This window comes from Eurypyga helias, unplaced genomic scaffold (assembly GCF_000690775.1).
Source record: "Eurypyga helias isolate BGI_N326 unplaced genomic scaffold, ASM69077v1 scaffold2437, whole genome shotgun sequence".
Lineage (NCBI taxonomy): Eukaryota > Metazoa > Chordata > Aves > Eurypygiformes > Eurypygidae > Eurypyga > Eurypyga helias.
The window spans coordinates 84529-106089 of NW_010259653.1; the positions used below are offsets into that span (position 1 = coordinate 84529).

Here is a 21561-nt window from a genome sequence, read left to right on the forward strand (position 1 = left end):
CCAGCCGAGGAAGTTATCCACCTAATCCGAGATGCACGAGGGGCATGGGAAGCCGTAGAATGGCTCTGAGGAACTGGTAGGAGCAGATTCAGAGGACAAAGCACTTCTACAAGGAAGCAAACGCATTACCTGATGTTTGTACTGGCATTACGTTGTACGCCAATTATTTGGTCCCGGCGCGCCGTGCTCTAACAGCGGCCGCGGAGCTACCCGAGATCCTTCAGCAGAGGGATTGCCTCTGGCTAAAATGTTCCCCTGTCCACTTAGTTGCTCAACCAAATAATACAGCTGTAGGGCCTATTTTATCTGTCTGCTTGCAAGAAATTAGACTGATGCAGCTCTTGATTTACTAGACCTTCAAATGCAGTCTCACCACACCACACACACCTCACATACAGGACACATACCCATTATGGGTACAAATTGAAATCAGGGAGGGTTAGATTAGGTATCAGGAAGAAATTCTTCACAGAGAAGGTGGTGAGGCACTGGAACAGGTTGCCCAGAGAAGCTGTGGATGCCCCATCCCTGGCAGTGTTCAAGGCCAGGCTGGATGTGGCTTTGAGCAACCTGGTCTAGTGGAAGGTGTCCCTGCCCATGGCAGGGGGGTTGGAACTAGATGATCTTTAAGGTCCCTTCCAACCCAAACCATTCTGTGATTCTATGATTTCCCCTTCCTACTATCACCTGGCCCAGGAAGGTTAAACGGCATCAACTTGTAGCAATTGCTCTTGCTTTTTCTTCTTTTTGTAAGAAATGTATTATATAAAAGAATCCATTGATTGAAAAGGACAAAGTAGGTGGGAAAACGCATTGCTAGAGATGAGAAAAGCTGTTTGTTAATGGGTGGCTCTCTGAACCCCCAAAATCCATCTCTCATGAATGCAACCATCCATCCAAGGGCTCTGCAGCCCGCTGACCCCTCCCCAGGGCGAGACAGCGCAGAAGCAGGCAGAGCTTACTGCAGGGTTGACAGCTTCCCTCTCCTTGGGAAGGGAGGTACACCTGCAACGACATGCCACTGCCACGGCCTGCCACGCTCCCCTCCGCTCCCTAAATGGCCTGCACGTCTTCATGGGGTAGAAACGAGGAACAGAAACGAGGAGAAGGTTTCGAGAATTCATCAGTTAACACAGCTGGAAAAAAAAGCACAGGAAGACAGAAAGCACAAAAGCCCTTCTTCTGAAATAGCAGCAGCAGGCTCCAAAAAAGCACATATGGCACTTGAGGCCAATTACTCCGAGTTTTACTAGTTATATTCATCAGGACCATCTGAGAGAACAAGTAGCTGATACCTAGAAAACAAATACGGATGTAAGCAAGGAAAGAGGTATTAAACTGGTTATCTCCTGGGAGGGAAGGAGGGAGGAGGAAGGAAAAGAAAAAAAAGAGATTGGTAATTTACTGCCTGCACAACCGCCAACAGAGGACGGAAGAAAAGGTTATAAATTGCTTTTAAACCAATATTGCCACTGGGCACATGATTTTAAGACTCAACTTCTGGAAATGGTTTGGAGCTCCTCTTTATATACGATGCCTGTCACAGCAGGCAGTGAATGAAGAGTTCCTGTTACAGCCTGCCCAGGCTTTCTAACCTGATGAAGATTTACATCTTGCGGCTGCATCTGACGGCTCCTGCAAGTCTTCCCTGCTCCTGCAGAACAGTCTTGGAGCAAGCACGGGGAGCAGATGCACCTACGACGCAGCTGAGCTGAGAATATCCCTGCTCCTCCTCCCTGTGCTATACTGAAACATTAAATTTGGGCCTAATTCTTTGAGTGCAGTTTCAGATCAAAAAGGAGGGAGATTTGAATTAAATACTACTGCTCTAACCAAAACATAGAGGGAAACCTAGAAATCAGACTGCAACTCCCCCAGTGAGAGCAGCAGACACGCTAGGAAGCTTTCAACCAGGAATGCAGGAACTCTCTGCCCAGAAGTTACGGGTTCTTATCCCTCCTCACACAGCAAAGGAGACAGAAACCTGTTGACAGGTTTGATCCAAGTCAGGCCTTTTTCCAACATGCAAGTGCTGTCCTTAGGAAAGAGTCACTTCCTTTTTTTGCTTACTTCAACAAGCCACCACCACACCACTTCTGAAAACAAAGGGTGCAGAAGTGTTTTGCCCCGAGCATAATAGTAGGCTCTGATTTCAGCTTAGGAGGGTTGATTTGGGTCACTCCTGACACCACTTCTTCCTCTTAACTCAGTTCCCACAGGTTTTTGGCCTGGATTTTTTTAGGTGTACTGGTCTTCCTGGGGAGCTGCTGCCCCTGGCTACGTGCACCTTGGACTACTCAAGGCAAGTCAGACATTGACACAGGCAGAGAGGAGCACATCCATCCCTGTGAACAAGACCGCTTAGGTCTGAATATTGCTGAGACAGAGCTGTGGAGAAGAAAAAAAAAGGAAATATTGCTGTACTGTGTGATCCAGAGCAGTTCTGACTTCAGCAAGTTTGAGCTCTCGCAAAATTCTTGCTCTCTTGCTCACAGATCCTGACCAGGACCTTCTTGGAGTGTCAGTCCCCGCGAGATTCAATCTGTTTTCTTAATTTACACAATACAATGGATGGAAGAACAATAAAAGCTCTTTATGCCACTGGCTGCATAAAGCTTTGGGCTGTTCAAGCTTCTTGATGCTGCACTAGAATATTCGCTGTCCTTTTTCAGTATTAATTTTTATCTTAAATTACATACTTTGGGGAACACAGAACAGAGAACAGGACAAGACTAACTTTCCTACATTAAAAAACCCCCAAACCTTCTGGCATCTGGACTTTCAATCAGCTTTTAAGAGAACTAATCTGCAGGTAAAAGCTCCTAAGTGAGAACACAGGAACGTGAAGGTCAGTTACAGCTAACGCCTTACCCCCTCAGCCAAACAAGGCCAACCAACGCCCAAGGCACACACGCTGCCGTTTGCTTTGTGCAATCCCTTAACTTCATCACAGCCACGAGCACAGGCAGCTCAGAGCCTGCAAACTGCTTACAAGGGCAGGTGAAGCCGCGTTACAGGCACTGCTGAAGGCTCCCTTCTGGTGACAGGCTCATCCACCGGGTCCAGCTGCGGGTACAAGTACTGAACAGGGTCTCATCTTGCCCCTCCACCCACTGTGGGGTTAAGGAGGCAACAGGTGAGGGCAGAGGAGTTGCACTTCTTTACAGCCTGAATGGGGATTGCCACTTTCTGAGCTCGTATTGGGGGAAAAAGCACTTTGAAAAACATTCTTTGATCAGACAGTGAATACAATCCTTGATTTTTTTTTTCCCTTCCCATTCTCAAGTCCCGTTAAAAACCAGCTTCTCAGGATCTTTAGATCACTTCCTGACTTAGTATTTTTGTATCTTGGTACCTTAGGCTTTTCTACCTCATACACCCACGAACCCCATACGTACACTGTATTTTCATTTTAAAAAGGCAGCAACACTGTGACTTGAGCTGCATTCCTCTGTCGCCGTATTTGCTCCCCACAGCTTGGGACCATGAGCACACACCACTGCCCACGCATCCGGCAACCTCAGCCGTTTTGACTGCACGGACCCAAGACCCTCTCCCACGTGTAGGGGCAGCGCTATGCAGGAGGAGCACGTTAGGGACTGCAGCCCCTCCAGCCTCATGGAAGACAAACACACCGTCCCAGGGCTGAGGGAGGGACGGGCAACGGGAAGGCCCCTTAGTCTTCTCCCCTCTTGTGACTGTGCATCTTTTGTAAAAGTGACACATACAATGAAAACTTCGTACCTCGTTGCCTGCTAGAGCTTTTACAGCACCCACACTAAGCGGTGCCAGGGAAGTAACGAAGACAAGTGCCACAGAAAGCCTTCCCAGTTGGAGTATCATAGGATATTCCCCCCCATGAACAAGATTCTGCAGAAGCTCTGGCAGCATCCCAGTCACAGCTCCTTTTACGCAACTTTTGCTCACTAGAGTTGTCATCACTCCTCCTAGATCATGTTCCAGATGATAAAAGGGTGAGCCACTGCTGCAAACAGAACTCCTTTCATCACCAAAAAAGTGCACTTGAGAAACACAAGCGGCTGAAGTGTTTTCATATTTTCAATCCCAGAAAACAGCACATCCTCACCTTTGAGATGTAAGTACTTCTGCTTAATACGCACACATTACATATTAAAATTAATAAAATCATGACAATAGACGCAATTTGGAATTTCAAGTCACACTGTTACTATCATCCATAGCAAAATGAGAATCTGGGGACAGACTAAACAAGAAAAGCCCTTTGCTACCGCAGGTGATGGCAATGGTAAGAACACCTTCACCAGAATTAGTCGTGCTCTGCCACTACACCAAGTACAGATTGATCCATCAGCCTAAGCCTAGCGCAGAACACGGGAGAATATGAATCACCTTCGTTTGACGGATGCAGAACAGGATTACAAAGCCATTAGGTGACTTGTAATATCAGAAGCTTCAGACTGCAAATTAGCATGTATCTCTCCAGCTCACTACCTTAACCATGGAGGCAAAGCAGTCTTCCTCCCTGATACAGTGCACAATGATGAATATAAACACAGAAGGACTCTTGCTGTACTGCAAACAATATGCTACTCTGGAAAGTAAAGCCTCTCCAGTTTTCTTAGTGTAACAATTAGATGGCAAAATGAAGCAACGGGTCCGGCTTCTCATTTCAGTCAGTGGCAACACCACATTACCAAGTTGAGAGAGGAGCTGTCGCCAAGACAAAGCGAGAGGAATGGAGGATGAAGTGTTTTAGGAGCATTTGATTTCATATTCCTGGCTGTTCTGCTGACTGTTCACGCAGCTGGAGCAAAATCGAAAGGCACATGCTTGCCACGCCGTTCCGTCTGGTGCATTTAGAACAGACCGGTTCAAGCAAGGCTTCCCAGTTCAAGTAGCACAACAAATTCACACAGTGCCTTATGTACCGAGTCCACAACCATCTTTGGTGCCTCTAGGGTAGCAAACGGGAGAAGTGCAGTCAGATGAATCATGAGGACCAGCAGAGCCATTCAGAGCCATTCAGCTCAGTGTGTCTCCAAATCAGGTAAGGGCCTCAAAAGGAATTCCAACAGCGGTGCACAGAGAGAGCGTACGGCAGAATACCAAGCTTACTCCTGGAAAAGTAAGTAATCTCCATCAACCTCACAGAGTTTGAGGGCGAGTAGGATACTTCCTCCCAGAGGACTGTAAAGAACAAATCATCAAGCATATAAAGAAGTTGTAAAATGCTAATAGCCCAGGAAGGACAGACACTGTCAAACCTCATGGTGATACACAGACAGGGAAAATGCCTTGACGGTTTCGCAGCCCATCGGGGAGGCCAGTCTCCCACCCAGGAGATGGTCAGGGTGGGAAGGTCATTTTCTTGAGTCCTTTGACCGACAGCAGGAGGTGGTATTACAGGGCAGGTGTCAGGCGTTTCCCAGGGACGTGCAGATCACAAGGCTTGTCTTAAGCTGAAATAGGATTTAGTGAAACAGAGACATTTACAGAGATTCAAACTTTAATTTAAAACTTTGCCAACAAAAATTGATTACAAAAGGGGAAGTTATCTGTACAAATTAAGAAAGGAGGTACTCATTTAACAAGAGACAGCCATCATCCGTGTATGCTGGAGGACAAACTATGCTTCAGGTCAAGTGACAAGTGAGAGAAAAAACAAACTGAGCTCGTAATATGGAATTCTGAAGTGAATTTTCCACAAACGAAGGTAAATTGACTTGACACAGCTCAAAAGCTAATCAAGATTTATCAGAAGTCTATTTTCCTTGCAAGCCTTTTCCTCTTAATTTATATAAGGAGGATGCACTAGAAAGCAAGACCTGGCTCAGTGCACTGGGCCAGGACAGTGATTTTTCCCATCCTTCCTCCCACTCCAGCCTTCCTTCTGGCCTCCCACACAGAAGTTCTGCAACTTGAGTGTGCCAGGGTTTTAGCCGAGCCGGACTATGGCAACTTCACTGAGCAGTTGGGTCCTGACTCAAAACGAAGACAAATGCTTTGGAGACAGTGGTATTACGATCCCTAAAACCCCCAACTGCATCACGACTCCTATGAAAATGATGGCTCTCAGACTTCCTCAAGTGAGCATCAAGTAACAGCTGTCGGTCACCTGTCAGATTAGTATTTACAGTGCTGCAGTCCTCTCTGCTACCTACCATTTTATACAAAGAGACAAGAGCATCTTTAAACCTTATCAAGGAATGGACAAAAATGGCAGGTGATTTCTGAACCCCAAGCTCCTGTGAAACCTAAGCACACAACGTGATCATTACCAGTTTTCTACACTTTTTTCACAAGCTGGATCAACAAACGGAGTTGCAGTGGAAAAAATGGAACATGCAATATTTTGTTTCAAGCAAGCCAGCTGAAGACTTCCAGTCTGATTGCTTATTTTCCACCCAGTTTCACATCAAGTAGTATTTACAAGTTTTTAAACCTTCAGAACTCAGGTTTAGTGAAGAAACAAAGCAGTAATAAAAATGTTTTGGCCCAAATTCACTTCACCTACTTAGAGATACCTGAGATACCTAAGTTGGGGCAGAACAGCCTTCTGTGTGCTACCTACCCAGTAAAAAGACAGACTAAAGGGAAATTCCATCAAAAACTTGAATCTCGTTCTAGTGACGGTGCTCTTCTTCCTCCATCTATAAAACAAAAAGGGAGCAACTATATTCCAACTCCAAAGCCCTGGTTAAGCTTGGAGTAGTTGCGTTCCTAGCTGAAGTGTTGTCGTTTATGTGAACCTAAGCCTTGCCTTGCTCACTAGTAGCTCCCACCGAGGGGCGTCAGGGGCAGCTACCTCGTACGAATGGCAGGAGACGTGCACGAGTCCTCCTTGCAGCTGGGAAAGCGGAGAGAAGTAAGAAGTTTGCTCAAGTCCACGCAGCGAGTCAGTAATAAGCTGGCATTACAGCTTCCTGGATCTTAGCCCTGTGCTCTGCCCACCAGAACCCATTCTCCATGACAGCTTTACCAAAAAAGTACAGATACTAATAATGAGTGTACATAATTTCTTATTTGACAGTGAAAGAGTCCTGCAGTAAAGGAATCTGTTCTACTGTGTCTTGACCCTGCAAAAGTTCATTTCCAGCTTTGATTCTTTGATGTCTTAAAGCTTTTAAGAGAAAGTTGAAGATTCAGTTAACAAACACAATGCTGCAGTTGGTACGCTTTACATAAACCACAATGATATGTTACATTTTCTAGTTTAAGCAATATTTGTGCTACCCAATTTTGCAACCCAAATAGAAACCTTGAAGCCAAGAATTCACAGATCTGAGGAATAAAAAACAATCCAGACAACTTCAGTTTAAACAGAGCAAGCCTTGTACCATGCCATAAAGAGTTCAGAGGTTTCAATTTTGTGAATATCTGTTATTGCCATTTCAAATGAAAGCCCTCTTGTCCCCAGCCTTGCCCATCCCATGCTGTAACAGGTAGGACAAATGCTGTACGTCCAGAAAAATCTCCCCTCAAAATACAGCTTAATAATGGACATTAAACATTTGCACTTTGTTTTATGAATGCAGCAGAGAGATATCACTTAAATAATGTTTCCAAAGACGCTGGGACTTAAGTACAGCTATGGAAAAAAAAATCAGCTTCCTAGACTTTGGGGTTAGTTTGATCCTTCTGCCTTGCACTGGATTCTTACCTTACCACGGTCACCAAAGCTTTTCACATGCCAGGTGGGACAGAACACCACTTAGCTGGTTCCATCACATCACAGAACAAGAGGGCATCACGGATGCCCGCTGCAACAGACAGACAATACTGTATAAAGAAGGCCTTTATTAAGGGCAGAATCAAACTGGACACTACTGGCTAACCTGGAGCAAGATCTACATTTTTCCCTTCTGGAGTTTTTAATTTTCTCCTGAACCAGAAACATTCTTTCTAATCAGTTAAATCCAACAGTACTACAGAGAGCTCAGTTCTTAAGCATACTCTGCACCAGGAAGTGTCGGTCCTACATCCAATTAAAACCAAGGAGTTGCTGTTTTCCAAGGGCAGTTTGTTCTTCACTGGTCACCTAGCCGGAAACCTTGGCCCCAGTTGTGTCTTCCACCACCCTGCTGATCTTCTGCAGCTCTTCTCATGCTAGCAGGTGGGACACCAAACCCCGACACTCCTCCTCTCCTATTTGGAAGCCAGCGGTACCTAGGACGAGCCAGAAGAGAGTTTAAGAAACAGTTCTCTACCTAGGGTGTAAATGCCAGGCTACTTTTCTATGCACTTTCTTTTAGCTGCTGGACTTTCAAATAAAACTGGCTTTTCTCAGCGGTACTTCACAGAATTCTTTCCAAATCCACGTACTCACGACACTGAAAAATGGGAATTCTGAGGAACTTCCACCTCTGGGATATGGTTAGATACAATAATCCAAACACAGCGAAAAAACACATGATGTGGGAGCCTCACTGTTGAGAATAAATGCTGTGATACAAACCTAATTCCCCTAACTTCTCTCCCTCTTTTCCTGGGGAAATAATTAAAAAAAAAAAAAATCAAAACCATTTCTGAGCATCATTCTTTTTAATAGTTACAAAGCTTCTGTTATCACAGCATCCAACCATCTCACCACCCTACAAGTAAACATCCCAGAGAAACTGAGTACCAAAGAGATCAAGGGAAACAGGCTCAAGCAACTAGCTGGTCTGAAATCAAAGCTCAAGTGACCTGGCCAGAGGAAATTAGAGCTGTAAGACCTGATCATGCCACCACAGCTACCATCTAACTAGCCAGAGGGATCTAAAATCCAGCTGCTGCATTTTGCAAGGGATGCCATCAACGCAGAGTCATTTTAGCTCTACAATAGTTACACTGAGTTCCGGCAAATCCCTTGCTGAATCTGACCATGAAAATCTGAGGCCCAAGCATAAAAACCAGATTCCTTTCCACAAGGAAAATGATCCTGTATAGAGAAAGTTCTTCATTATTATAGTAAAGGTATTTGTAGTTCATCACAGCAGCGCTTTTTTTTTAGAATCATAGAATCATAGAATGGTTTGGGGTGGAAGGGACCTTAAAGATCATCTAGTCCCACCCCCCCTGCCACAGGCAGGGACACCTTCCACTAGACCAGGTTGCTCAAAGCCACATCCAGCCTGGCCTTGAACACTTCCAGGGATGGGACATCCACAGCTTCTCTGGGCAACCTGTTCCAGTGCCTCACCACCCTCTCTGTGAAGAATTTCTTCCTGATATCTAATCTAAACCTCCCTGATTTCAATTTATACCCATTCCCCCTTGTCCTATCACTACAGGCTCTTGTAAAAAGTCCTCTCCCAGCACCCTTGTAGGCCCCTTCAGGTACTGGAAGGCTGCAATGAGGTCTCCTCGGAGCCTCCTCTTCTCCAGGCTGAAGAAGCCCAATTCTTGCAGCCTTTCATCATAGGAGAGGTGCTCCAGCCCTCTGATCATCTTCGTGGCGCTCCTCTGGACTCGCTCCAAGTGGTCAATATCCTTCTGATGGTGAGGGCTCCACAGTTGGACGCAGTACTCCAGGTGGAGTCTACTACTCTGCTCTACTACCAGAGCAGAGTAGAGGGGCAGAATCACCTCCCTAGTTAACAAAACACTAGAGTACATGGGCATAATTTATCCCTCTTTTAGAGATGTTTGCAGTACTACTGTTCCTGATTCTCAAATACGGTAAAAATTAAATGCACATATGAAGAATCAAGAGAATTGCACATAACCAACAAGACTGATGGCAGCTTCAGAGCTGTTATTACCTTGAAAGACATTTTAAAACAACATTTTGTCTTCTAATATTTATGGAAAATTAGGTTTACCAGGGGGACTTGCAAACACGAAAGTAGAATATAAATCTTCCCTACTCATTAAAACATGTACAGAAGGTGTAATCCAGCTTTGCATCTTTTAATTATGAGTTTATGCTATAAAAAGGGTTAAATGAGTTGCTAATTCATCGTTGCTCATTTCATTAGCAGAACTGCAACTTTCACTCTCAAGAGTGGGCAAAGGACACAAGCCATCCGTAGCGGAAACAAAACTCTCACATGGGCCATTTACAAGGAACTCAGTATTTTTGATGACTCAGTAGCCCAGTCACAGTGACAGTCGGAAGCAGGTTGATTTAGCAAAGTATTTTACACCTCACAGTCCCAGCAAATATATGTCTGAGGGACAGTACAGAAAATCAGACCAAACAGTGAGGTAAAGAATAAAGCCAGCTTACAGGAACTGAGGTGTGGACAGAAAATTCCTTCCTCCCAAATCCATCGGATATTTGAACATTAAGAAGAAATACAGGTGTCCAACCAGATTTCCTATCAGCTCATTGATGACTCTGCAAGGCAAAAGAGAGAGGATTGTTTCATATGCTGTCTTCTCTGAACATAAACAAGTGACCACCTTCTGCCAGTTACTACTGTTCATCTGCCACAGGTACTGCCAGGGCTGCGAGCCACGGAAAATTTCCCTTCCCTCAGCAGTTTGCAGCCACTTCTTTAGAAGGGCCAACCTTCCATGCCAACACATCAACAGGCTGTTCCACTCTCCCTTCCAAGCCTTCTCTACAGTCTGTACTGAAAATGCAATTAAATACTTGTTTACATCAGGGAATTAGACCGTACAGCTATTAGTGTCTAAAATAATAGCCCGCAGAGCTTGAGAAGTTACTGCTGTTTTCGCCGGACAACCCGTCTCCTGCTGTACTCCACTGTTTTGTTCCCAGTTTTGCAAAAACACTGCTGAATGGAGGCCCCTGGGTAGCTTCTGTCATGCATAGAAACAGCAGGTACCCAACAGCAAGCAGTTTTCTCAAGTGACGGATGAGTCAGTAGGAGACATGGTACAGCAAAACCAAATTCCCTTTTCTGGCTATTTCCTCCTTCTATAAATCAACCACAGAACTTGTTATTGTCACAAACTGTGTTACAGCGGCACCAAGAGGCCCCAGTCAACACAGGGCACCAATGGGAAAGACCGTGCACAGAGGGGATTTCTGCATCACGGAGTTTAGCCAAAGAAACCCGAGAGAGACCAAATTGCTCAGCAACAAGGGCTAATATGGCAGCGCTCTGTGGGTTGGTTGTTGCCATTTCCCCTTGTTTCACAAGCTGAAAAAAAAAACAAACCATCACGCTGGGTGAGACTGTGAGGAAAAGTAGTAATGGCACTATCAAACTCAAGCTAAATTTGTTTCTGAAACCACTAATGATGGCTGGCCACATGGGATACATCTTTCTTTACTGTGCAATACTCTTTCAGTAAGGAAAAGGTCTAACGCGGAGATTTACTAGATAATGAATCCAATTCTTAACACTTCCCCCTCACCTACAGCGTCTAATTCTCACATGCACATCTGCTCTTTGCTTTTATCTTAAATGACCACCATGTGACACGGAGCATTCGCAGCCAGATTATACAGCTTTAAGCCTCTTACTGCTTCCAAGTTCAGCAATAGATTCAATAGCTGTAAAAGCCCTTATAACTTCAAACTGGCCATATCAGTAAATACGTACGATCCACCAATGATATAGTTGAATCCCAGAATGACCCATGGAAGATAACAGGCCTGCAAAAGATCACAGTGGGGACAGGGAAGTTGTAAGTACAAGTTTAAGGACATAAACCTGCTTGACTTCCCCCTGCATTAACAACCATGATTATAACCTCAATGTTTTAAGCATTACACAAATCCTGATATTCTCACTTAAGCAGATTCTACCTAACAAGGTAGGATACTCCAAACTGAGTGACCACTAACGTTTTTAGACAAATCATATTCATTTAAACATCATAAGCAGATGCGTCTTTCGCACTCTATGTTCCACAGCAAGCTCGCATCTGAAACAAAGTCCTAACATTCTGATTTTGAAAAGGTCTGGAAATAACAATCAAAGGAGTTTTCACTGCAACACCTGGCAGAAACAGATGAGGTTGCACAAGAAAAAAATAATTTGAAAGATCAACATTTTGTCACTACAATGTCACTCCATTCAGCTTTTACCCAGGTTAATGCTTATCAGGAATTTTTTCCTCTTTTCAGACCGATGAATTTCAGTTGTCAGGACTTTTTCAGTAAAGCCACACTGAGTGACACCATATGAAAGACCATGAAGAAATTTGTCTTCGCTCCATCTCAAGGAGTATATAGTCATGTGACAGCATGGAATATCTTTAATAAGAGAAAAGGTATTTTGCCCTTTACCCCCCTCACATGCAACTTCTGGGCAGAAGTGTTTCCAATATCCTGTCTGACATACCTTAAATCTTGTTCCAAACCAAAATGATACAATCATGTCCCTGTTCAGCTGGGCCCAGACATAAAGTACGGACATGATGAGTGGAATCATCAGCAACTGCAGTGGTCAAAACAAAACCAAAAAATGCAAAAAGTTAACATCACTTTCACAGAAGTCTGAGAAATCTAAACAGACAGGAGGAGGTATAAGCTTAAAAAATCGTTTGTACACATGATACATCAACATAATCTTTAAAGATTACCCCAGAATCTTTGCCACCACAGAATCATAGAATGGTTTGGGTTGGAAGGGACCTTAAAGACCATCTAGTTCCAACCCCCCTGCCATGGGCAGGGACACCTTCCACTAGACCAGGTTGCTCAAAGCCTTATCCAGCCTGGCCTTGAAGACGGCCAGGGCTGGGGCATCCACAGCTTCTCTGGGCAACCGGTTCCACTATGTCACAGACCTGTTCAAAAGACACTGCAAAGGCTAAGCAGGAGAAACTACCTGGTCATTCTCTTCTGCCAAAGCACAGGGCTCCAACTTGTACCAAGTAGACGAGCAGCTGTGGCAAGCTCCCAGCTGCTTGGTATCAGCCCCTACAGCAGAGTCAGGGACGTATTTGTGCCCTGACCACTTCCATTCCCAACCCAGGGCACTAACTCCCGCACACTCATCTGGAGCTAACGTGCCAGGTGAAGCGTTACTCCATCAAATTGCCAGCTACATCCCTGCAGAGCGCCACAGGGGGAAGGTGCACCAGTAAATCCCCATTTCAGAGTACCTCAGCCGGCCTTGACAAAGCCACCCGGCAGTGCTCGGTTAAGCTGTGCTCCCTGCCAGGAGGTGAGACTGTTTCAAACACCTCCTCAGTGTTGCTGTGTATTAGCTGACTGGGCTATCTCTAGTGAAAAAAATATAAAGCACTATTTTAGATATCTGCTTGTTTCTGAACTGAAGACAGACTGTGCCAGCAACATTCCCATGAACTGATTTAATGCTGTGAACCAGCTTGTGTGTTTGGAAAAAAGGTTAAAACTCATCCCGACGGAGGTGGCGCTATTTAACACGTTCCACATTAAAGCTGGCAGGCTGGCATCAGTCCAGGCTTCCCCCAGCACTCTTGACGGTCACACAAACACCTTCGTGTCTTCATTAAAATCATTCTTATTTTACTGGAAAAAACAAGGTAATATCTAATTTCTGAAAGTATTTGACATGGGAATAGAGGCCCAGCTATCCTACTTTATCTTCTCACTCTCAGCAAGTCACTCAACACAAGCAAAAAAACCTTATTTCCAAGAAGAATCAGTTGTTTGATGTATAGATGTGTTTTCTTTTAAGCAATAACTTTCTATGCAGATGTAAACCCATTTTAAGTACCTTTTTTAAAAGATACAAATCAACACAATCAGTCTAAAATTCACACAATGTATGGGTGACTTCAGCATGCATTTGAAGAATTTTGTGGCATCTTCCCCACAGCAAAAAAAGTTGAAGTGCAAAGTTACAGGCAGCCCTTAACAGAACTCAGCTCTGAGTGCAGATACGTCATCGCTATTTTTGTCTACCAGGTGATCTAATAAATGCTAAGATAATACTGTACAGGATATTAGAGATACTGGGACTTCACAGTTCTGATCTGAAGCTGCATTTTTTCACAAGATGATCTTCTGTTGGCAAGTCAAAGGCACACTGAATTTGAGAAGAGTAATGAACCCAAGAATCATTTTTAGATAAAAAGGTAAGAATGCAAATCCACATTCATGAGAGGAAATAGTGCATAGGTGACATCTTGTGTCCACTTTGGTAAAAGGCTGAACAATTCCTGGCTGCACAAAGAGCCAATTTTCACCACCTGACTCCCTAACGAGGCTAGGAGTGGCAGTCAGATACAGGCTTGTGACATTAGCTGAGGCTAACCCAAACTAAAAACCAACAGAACACACACAGCAGTCAATTTTGGTGTAACCTAACCAGCCTAACTTAGCCAGGTTCTGCAGTTACACCGATAACACTCTCTAACACGTCATTAAGTAGTCAGAAAGTTTTGCCAGATGATTATCTAAGAAACTGTGCTGCTCTTACCTGCATGTCCATTGCCAAGCCAGTTATCTGTCATTGCACCATTAAGGAAAACGCAGCAAAACCTGATAGACTGGAATGACAAAACAGCTGCACACACACACGCTGAACACACATGCAAAGGCCTTTAATTTTTAAAACTAAAACAGCGTTCCTGTGTAGTATTAACCACTGGAAAAAATGAAAAAGCTCCAGTGATGCAGAGACTTACACACTTAGTTTCAGTAACTGCTTTTCGGTAGCCTCTCAAGCTACCACCTCAGGTCATTACCTCGAGGGGTAAGAGCGCTCTGGCCTTCCCTTTGTGATGAAACTGGCTAGCTACAAACTCAACCAGTCTTTGCATAAAGGCACGTTACAGGTTCAACACTTGGATTCTTTCACTAGGTTTTTTAAAGATTAAAATATTGGCTTTCTAACTAAAGAAGTAACAGGTCAGATTTTAAAAAAATCAATATATTGTCACCGAGTCATAGAATATAAATAATTTCTTGAAGTGCAGGCTTTTAAAACTACTCTCCTATCTTGGAACCCAAAGGATCTACTTCCTGTAGTAACTGCTGAGGAGAAACAATTGCTGAAGAATCTTGCTACGATCAGAATGCTTCTAACAGTTTGTGAAGGCATATGAAATGGCACCAAGCATTTTCCCACATCATGCACCCAGGTTACACCTTACATCATACAGGGAACAAGCAACTGGAAGCTTTTAAATGACCAGTTTGAAAGTCAAGTCACAATCAGATTCATCTAATAGCTCACAGCCAACAGCCTGCAACCACAATGAAGCTGATGTTTTTCCTAACAACATAGCTAAACCAGCCTTGTGTTCCTCGTTACTGCTGTGGCTCAACAGGACTAGCAGGAATAGCCAATCCCTCCATGCAGTGGAATGCAACTAGAGAGAATTAATCTATTGATAAAGGCAATGCATTTCTGCATACTATAGCTTTCCCGGCTGTATGTGGTTCACACTGATGTCACCGCTCCTTTTTTCTTTCCACATGCTGTGCCACTGCAAATTGCTACAAGTAGGTGGCAACAGCACAGACAGAATGGGAGCATCTCCAAGGATAGAGGTTTCACAACCTCTCCTGGCAACCTGTGCCAGTGTTTTGACTGCCCTTACAGTAAAAATGGTCCTTCTTACATTGAAATGGAATTCTCTGTGATTCATTTTGTGCCTGTTCTCAATTGTCCCACCACTGAGAGAAAGCTGGCTCCATTTCCTTGACACCCTCCCCGCATCAGGTATTTATCCACATGGATAAGACACCCCTGAGCCTCCTGTTCTCCAGTCTGCACAACCCCAGCTCTCTCATCTTCTCATGTGAGAGATGCTCCAACCCTTTAATCAACTTCATGACCCTTCCAGTATGTCCACGTCTCTTGTACCTGGGAACTTGGAGCTGTCTCATAAGGGCTGAGCAGAGAGGAGTAACCTGGATGCAGCCCCCCCAAGGACTGAGCAGAGATGAGTAATCACCTCCCTGGCCCTTCTGGCAATGCTCTGCCGAAGGCAGCCCAGGAGGCTGGTGGCCACCACTGCCACAAAGGCATGTTGCTGGCTCATCTCAGCATGGTGTCCCGCAGGACCCCTGGGGCCTCTTCTGCCAAGATGCTTTGCAGACTGTCAGTCCGCAGCCTGTCCTGGTTCCTGAGGCTGTCCCTCCCCAGTGGCAGGCCACTGCACTTCCCTTTGCTGAGATGAGCGAGATTCTCAGCCAGCACATTTCTCCAGCCTCTCGAGACCCCTCTGAATGGTAGCACAACCATCTATCCTATCAAGAACTCCTCCCAGTTTTGTATCCAAGACCTGAAGAAAATTCAGGTAGCACAGCTCATGGAAAACAGTTCCCCAACATTCCCAAATGAACAAGCACAGCTTCTTCAGGAAGATGGCTCTGAAGATATCACAACACTGTTTTCACAAACCCCGCTGGCTTGGACCTGGCAAAGGACGTCTTCACCAGGTACCTGAATTTCCAACTCGGGGAATGGCAGAGATCAGGTCTGTTTGCACATGGCAGCTTAAACACTCTGAATTCACTCTTGGCCCAGACAGCAACCCACAAAAGCGGCTAAGCGAAGCAATACAGCAAACGCCACGGAAGCTCACGCAGCACGAGCTAAGCTTTATAAAAGCAGAACTCTAGCCCCCAGATTATATACCTGTATTAGCACATTTATCAGCATTCTCCCTGAAAGCCACTCGCTACCTTTCCAGGAAGGTTAAAAACTCACCTGCAAACATGTCCTACATTTTAAAACTCTCAGTTGCAAAAACACGGTCTTTGAACATATTTTAGGCAGAAACAGAACAACCGAAATATTAGAGTTTGATGATGAAGGATACGACAATGCAGATCCAGTTAAACAGGAGCATGAACATGTAATCTGCTGGCCTTCCATCAAAAGCCCCTGTAAATAACAAGAATTGTTAGGAAAGGTACTGAAATCTTGGGAAGAAATTTTTTTACTTTTAGAAGTCTAAGAAAAGCCCAGTTACTAACAGCTGCCCTACATTCAGTCTGTGCTTTATGACTTATTCTTTTAATTCTAAAAGACTTTCTAACAGAACAACCTACAGGACCAAAAAAATAAGACATTCAGCCTGTTGCACTGAGTGCACATACAGCAGCTCCACTTAGAAAAGAACAGGCTTTAATCTGGAGATAAGTGGTTTTAACTTCACAAGACTTCAAAACAGAGTTGGACCCCAACCTCCCCAAGAAGCTGCCAGTCAGAAGCACACAATAATGAAATCCACTTGCACAGCAAATGCAGAGACACCAAGTTTAATGACTGAGTCATGTGAAAACCAGTCCTTACTTAGGCAAATTGCATACTCTTTGCATCATCTGCTCAGACTCAAGAGGTATGATGGTTTTTACACTCCAGAAAAATTAACATCCATCACAAGGAGGGTACACATGTGCAGGAAATTCTGTTTCTTCTCCTAGGCTGAACTGCTCACCTAATTTCCCGTTTCAAACACGTGTCAATTTTTTTCAGGACACTGGAAACAAAAAACAGTAACATTCCCTACAGGTCATACTAAATGAAATTAGCTTTAGATGCCCAGCTGAGTTTGGGACCTGGCAGAGAGAAGGGTTGGAAAAAAATAACAACCCCTAACAACTCCTTACACATGTGAAAATCAAAGGTCTCACTCTTGCAAACTGTGGTAAAAGGCTGGCACAGACCTCAGCATCTAAGCAAGACTCCTATCAACTTTCACATAGCTCCATGCAGGCAAGGAAAGCCTGAGAATACTGCTGAAACAGACCCAAACCACACAGTGACAGCACACCACGGACAAGCTGCACTACATGCGCATCATTAAACATCAAAATGCCTAGAAAGAAGGCCACTGCTTAACGGTAGCACTATTTGGCTTCCTACAACTACTTTATATGTTTCCACAAATTTAAAGAAAGCAAATCTGGTTTTAACCATTAGCTTTTTAGAATAACCAGGGTAACTTGACCTATGTAAACCAAAATCAATGTCTTAAGTCACTGTAAGTTTATTATTGAAGTTCAGACATGCAAGTTACATAGTAAGGGAGAAAAACCCACAAACTTTGAAAAATCTTTTGGAAAGTTTTAAAGTTGGAGAACTACACAAACTGGAGTTTTCGCCTTGGTGTTGCCATAAACCAAACAGAAACAAATAAAGAGAGGAAGATGATTAACCCTGTAGAAACTCCAGCACAGCAATTCTTTCAGAATAGGAAGAAATCAAAGCAAATATCTACGAATTAGACAAACTATTTAAGTTGACTTGCCAACAAATACCTAAGAAAACTGAGCTACAGGCTGCCAAAAAGCTCAGCACAAGGGCGAGGTGAGCTCTAGAAAACTGTGTCCTTCAGTAGGGCCCAGGGTGTAACCCAGCCATTGGGGAGGAACTGCAGCCTCATCATCTCATCATTCATACTGAGTGAACGCTGCATATTCTGCTTTCTCTGATGATGTCTGCTATGTTCTCCTCCAATAGAAACAAAACAAAAACACATCAATCTCCTTTTCCTCGGGAAGCTAGAGGTCAGCTTATTAGGAAAGCACAAGCACAGTACAAAACTCCACCTATATTTTTGACAGCTATACTTGAAACTGGCACACACCACCAGTGTATGCTCAAAACCCATGTACAGCCCTGAAAATAGAAGTTTCAAACACTAAAGGAGGCATAGACCTACACTGATTTCCATCTGTAAACATATCAGCAGCTTCTACACCTTCCGCTTTCAGAAGGATTCAAGCCTTTTTCATAGAGGAAGGACCGACCTAACCAAGAACATAATTTATACCCAGAAAAACAACTGTAATATAAAAGAAATGCATTGATTCAAACAACGACACAGCTGACTTCCCAGTTTCAAAATCCAGATGTGTTACACGGCAAAAATGTAAATTCACTGCTGAAAAACTTCCTTCCATGAGACTTCTGCCACAGCATACAGACTACAGCATTTTGTAAGTATACGTACAGGCAGGGATGACTTATGATTTGCATATTTTAAGCACAAACTCTTACTGCACATAGCTTTGCACAGCAGAATTTTGTAACTGCCAGTACTCTCATGTGTTCATAATCTACTGCAGAAAGGCTCAAAGAGAACCATTTCTGGCTATTAAACCACTATTTACTTTCACTAAGAAAACAACCAAATGCAATCTGGCAGCATTCCTCCCTTCCCTGCTACCCTTCTTACAACTTAGAAGGGATGCCACAATACTCTCTGGATGACAGGTTTACTGGGGATCTCTTCTCTATCATGGGACTTCCCAACCGTCACCTTGCAATGCAATTCCACTACCTCATCAGTTCTAAGACTCCATTAGAACACCACCGAAATTCTTGGTCATAAAGGCTTTCAGGAGGAGCTTTGCAAATACTTTAGTTTATTGATGTACTTCAACTGAAGCAATTTTTGTCTCGCTTTAATGAACTGTGCAATGCAAAATGAAAGCAGTTTTGAAACTACCTTGTAACAACAACCTTTTTATTTTTTTGAGAGAGAGGGAGAGAGAAGAGAAATGATCCATTATCTGATCTTCTTATTTTTCCCCCTAACTGAAAATCCAACTAGTTCCTTAACTTTTCACATTTCTATTTGACAGAGGGGTATACTTCATGTGTACAAGGTCTCTCTCAATTCAGCATAACCGATAGAATAACATAGGTAAGCACCACAGCATTTGAAAAATGGAAAAGCTGACGCTGTTTTCTCAAGATGGATACACCCATTATTACATATGCTCTACCATCCTTCCATGTAAAAGCACATCAGACATAAGAAAACCAAGGTAACATAATTTTTTAGTCTCTAGCCCTCATTTCCTGAAATCCAACAACTAAAAGCACCAGGCCCTCCTTCTGAAATATGTATCAGTTTCAGATCCTAAACAAACAGGCTCCCTGCCAAATGGAAGGAGGTGGTCACAGAAAATCAGTTTCCCATTGATCAGCATAAGTGGCACAGAGATGAGCCATCTTTCTCACAATTATTTCTGAATCAGCCACAACCATTCCCAAGGGAACCTCTGTCTGACAACACTTAGTCTCTACCAACTCCAGGCAGAGTTCACCATGTGCATACAATTTAATGGATAACATACCTGTTTCTAATCGTGATGAATACTGATACAAGAAATACAAATTCACCAAGTAGAGAAACCCTGTTCCAGGTCCCACTGGGAAGAAAAAAGTTGCTGTTATCGGCCGCCAGATCTGTCCAGATCAAAAGAGAAAGATAATTCATATACTGTAGAATGAACTCATATGCACAGTTCTTTTCATTTGTTATCAAGTACGTGGAAGATCAAGAAGGAGATTAAAAATAGCACAAGTTTCATTACTGCTGCAGTAGCTTTTACAGATGGCTTTTTGTTTTTGTTTTTTTTTTTTTTAATCTGACAAAGTTATTAAGATTACAACAGAAATCACACACAACTTCCCAGACCACTTCTATCACATCCTCACAGTATTGAGTTTTTATTGCAGCGCAAAAGGGATACACTTGCAAGGATGCTATCCTGTTTTAAAAGCATCCATACAGAACCCATTCTTATCTGTTGTACAGAGGCCAAGGGATTCAGAGTGGCCTTTAGCACACTATTCCACATAGCACGCGCTGCTCTGAGCATTCTGCACCTGCTTTGAAGATCAGTCTCCCAACCATCAGTGTCGGGCACAGCCAACTGCATGGCAGCATGTAGCAAGGACAGAAAGCGTCTGGCCATTTATGAATGAGCTCTTTAACTGGCAACACTTCCAAATAGAGCACTGGGATCCTAAACACCACAGTTCCAGAAGGAATAACAGAACTAGAGGAAAAAACAGTTGTTTAAACAAGTAATTCTGGGGGACAATGCAGGAAACAAACTACAGATAGAGCTATCTTTTCCTCTCCCTCTTTTTTTTTTTCACTCAGACTTTTTCACTGAAGATAAATGAGCACATATAATAGAAATTTAAAGGTTGGGATGTTTTCTGTTCCTCCACTTTCAGTTCTTCCAATGGTCTCCCTCTGCAAACCTGCATACTAAAACCCTGAACCGGTAACCTCCCAGTGCAATGACAAAGACTACATCCAGTTTGTGACCACTTTTGATACTGCTACCACATCCAGAAATGCTGTACATCTGAAACCTCAGGCCTTCAGTTGTTAGGTCGTGTCAACCAGACGATCCCAAGCACAAGCTTTTTGAAATTCCAAGCAGGAACACTACGAAGGTGCAACTGATGCACTTCTCTAGCTCTGCCTTAATAACTCCAGAGTCACCTGCGGTTTAGGACAGTTGTGCACCTGCCTGTAACCCCTATTCCCAAAGTCACGCCCACACAATCAAACAGCAGAGGCCAGGCATGTCACCTGAAGCCACAGCCACGGGTTTTATGATTACAGAATGCCTTGCCACAATAACCAGCGCCAGCCAGAACAATTCCTCCACAATACTTAGGAAAAAAAGGCACCAGAATGAGATGCAAGACACCTACAGAGCCTGCCAAAGGCCACAGCCTTCCCTGGCTCTCCCAGGCGCACCAGGCACCGCAGCCTGTGTTACCTTGGTGGGGAGCCCGGCGCCTGCGGGGGCAGAGTACTAGCTAAACGCAGGGCTCAGCTCACAAGCCTTACAAAGGCTGAGGAGAAGGGCAGGCCCGGCTCCTCGCTGGAGGTGATCAGGATTCACTCCTAAAGGCTACGATTCCCTCCCAGGGCGGAGGCCGAGGAAGGGGCCGGCCCCGCTGCCCGCTCACT

General features: G+C 44.1%; 1 protein-coding gene across 1 annotated transcript; it reads right to left on the reverse strand.

Annotated features, from left to right (window-relative positions):
• Nucleotides 1-7481: 7481 nt before the first annotated feature.
• On the reverse strand, nucleotides 7482-20030 carry DERL1 (derlin 1; the record flags this gene model as incomplete). The annotated part of the gene is made up of 7 exons (XM_010154710.1): nucleotides 7482-8148; nucleotides 10193-10303; nucleotides 11481-11533; nucleotides 12225-12320; nucleotides 14295-14321; nucleotides 16648-16712; nucleotides 19919-20030. Coding segments are annotated over 7 exons (603 nt in total), but the record flags the coding sequence as incomplete, so codon positions are not given.
• Nucleotides 20031-21561: the final 1531 nt, after the last annotated feature.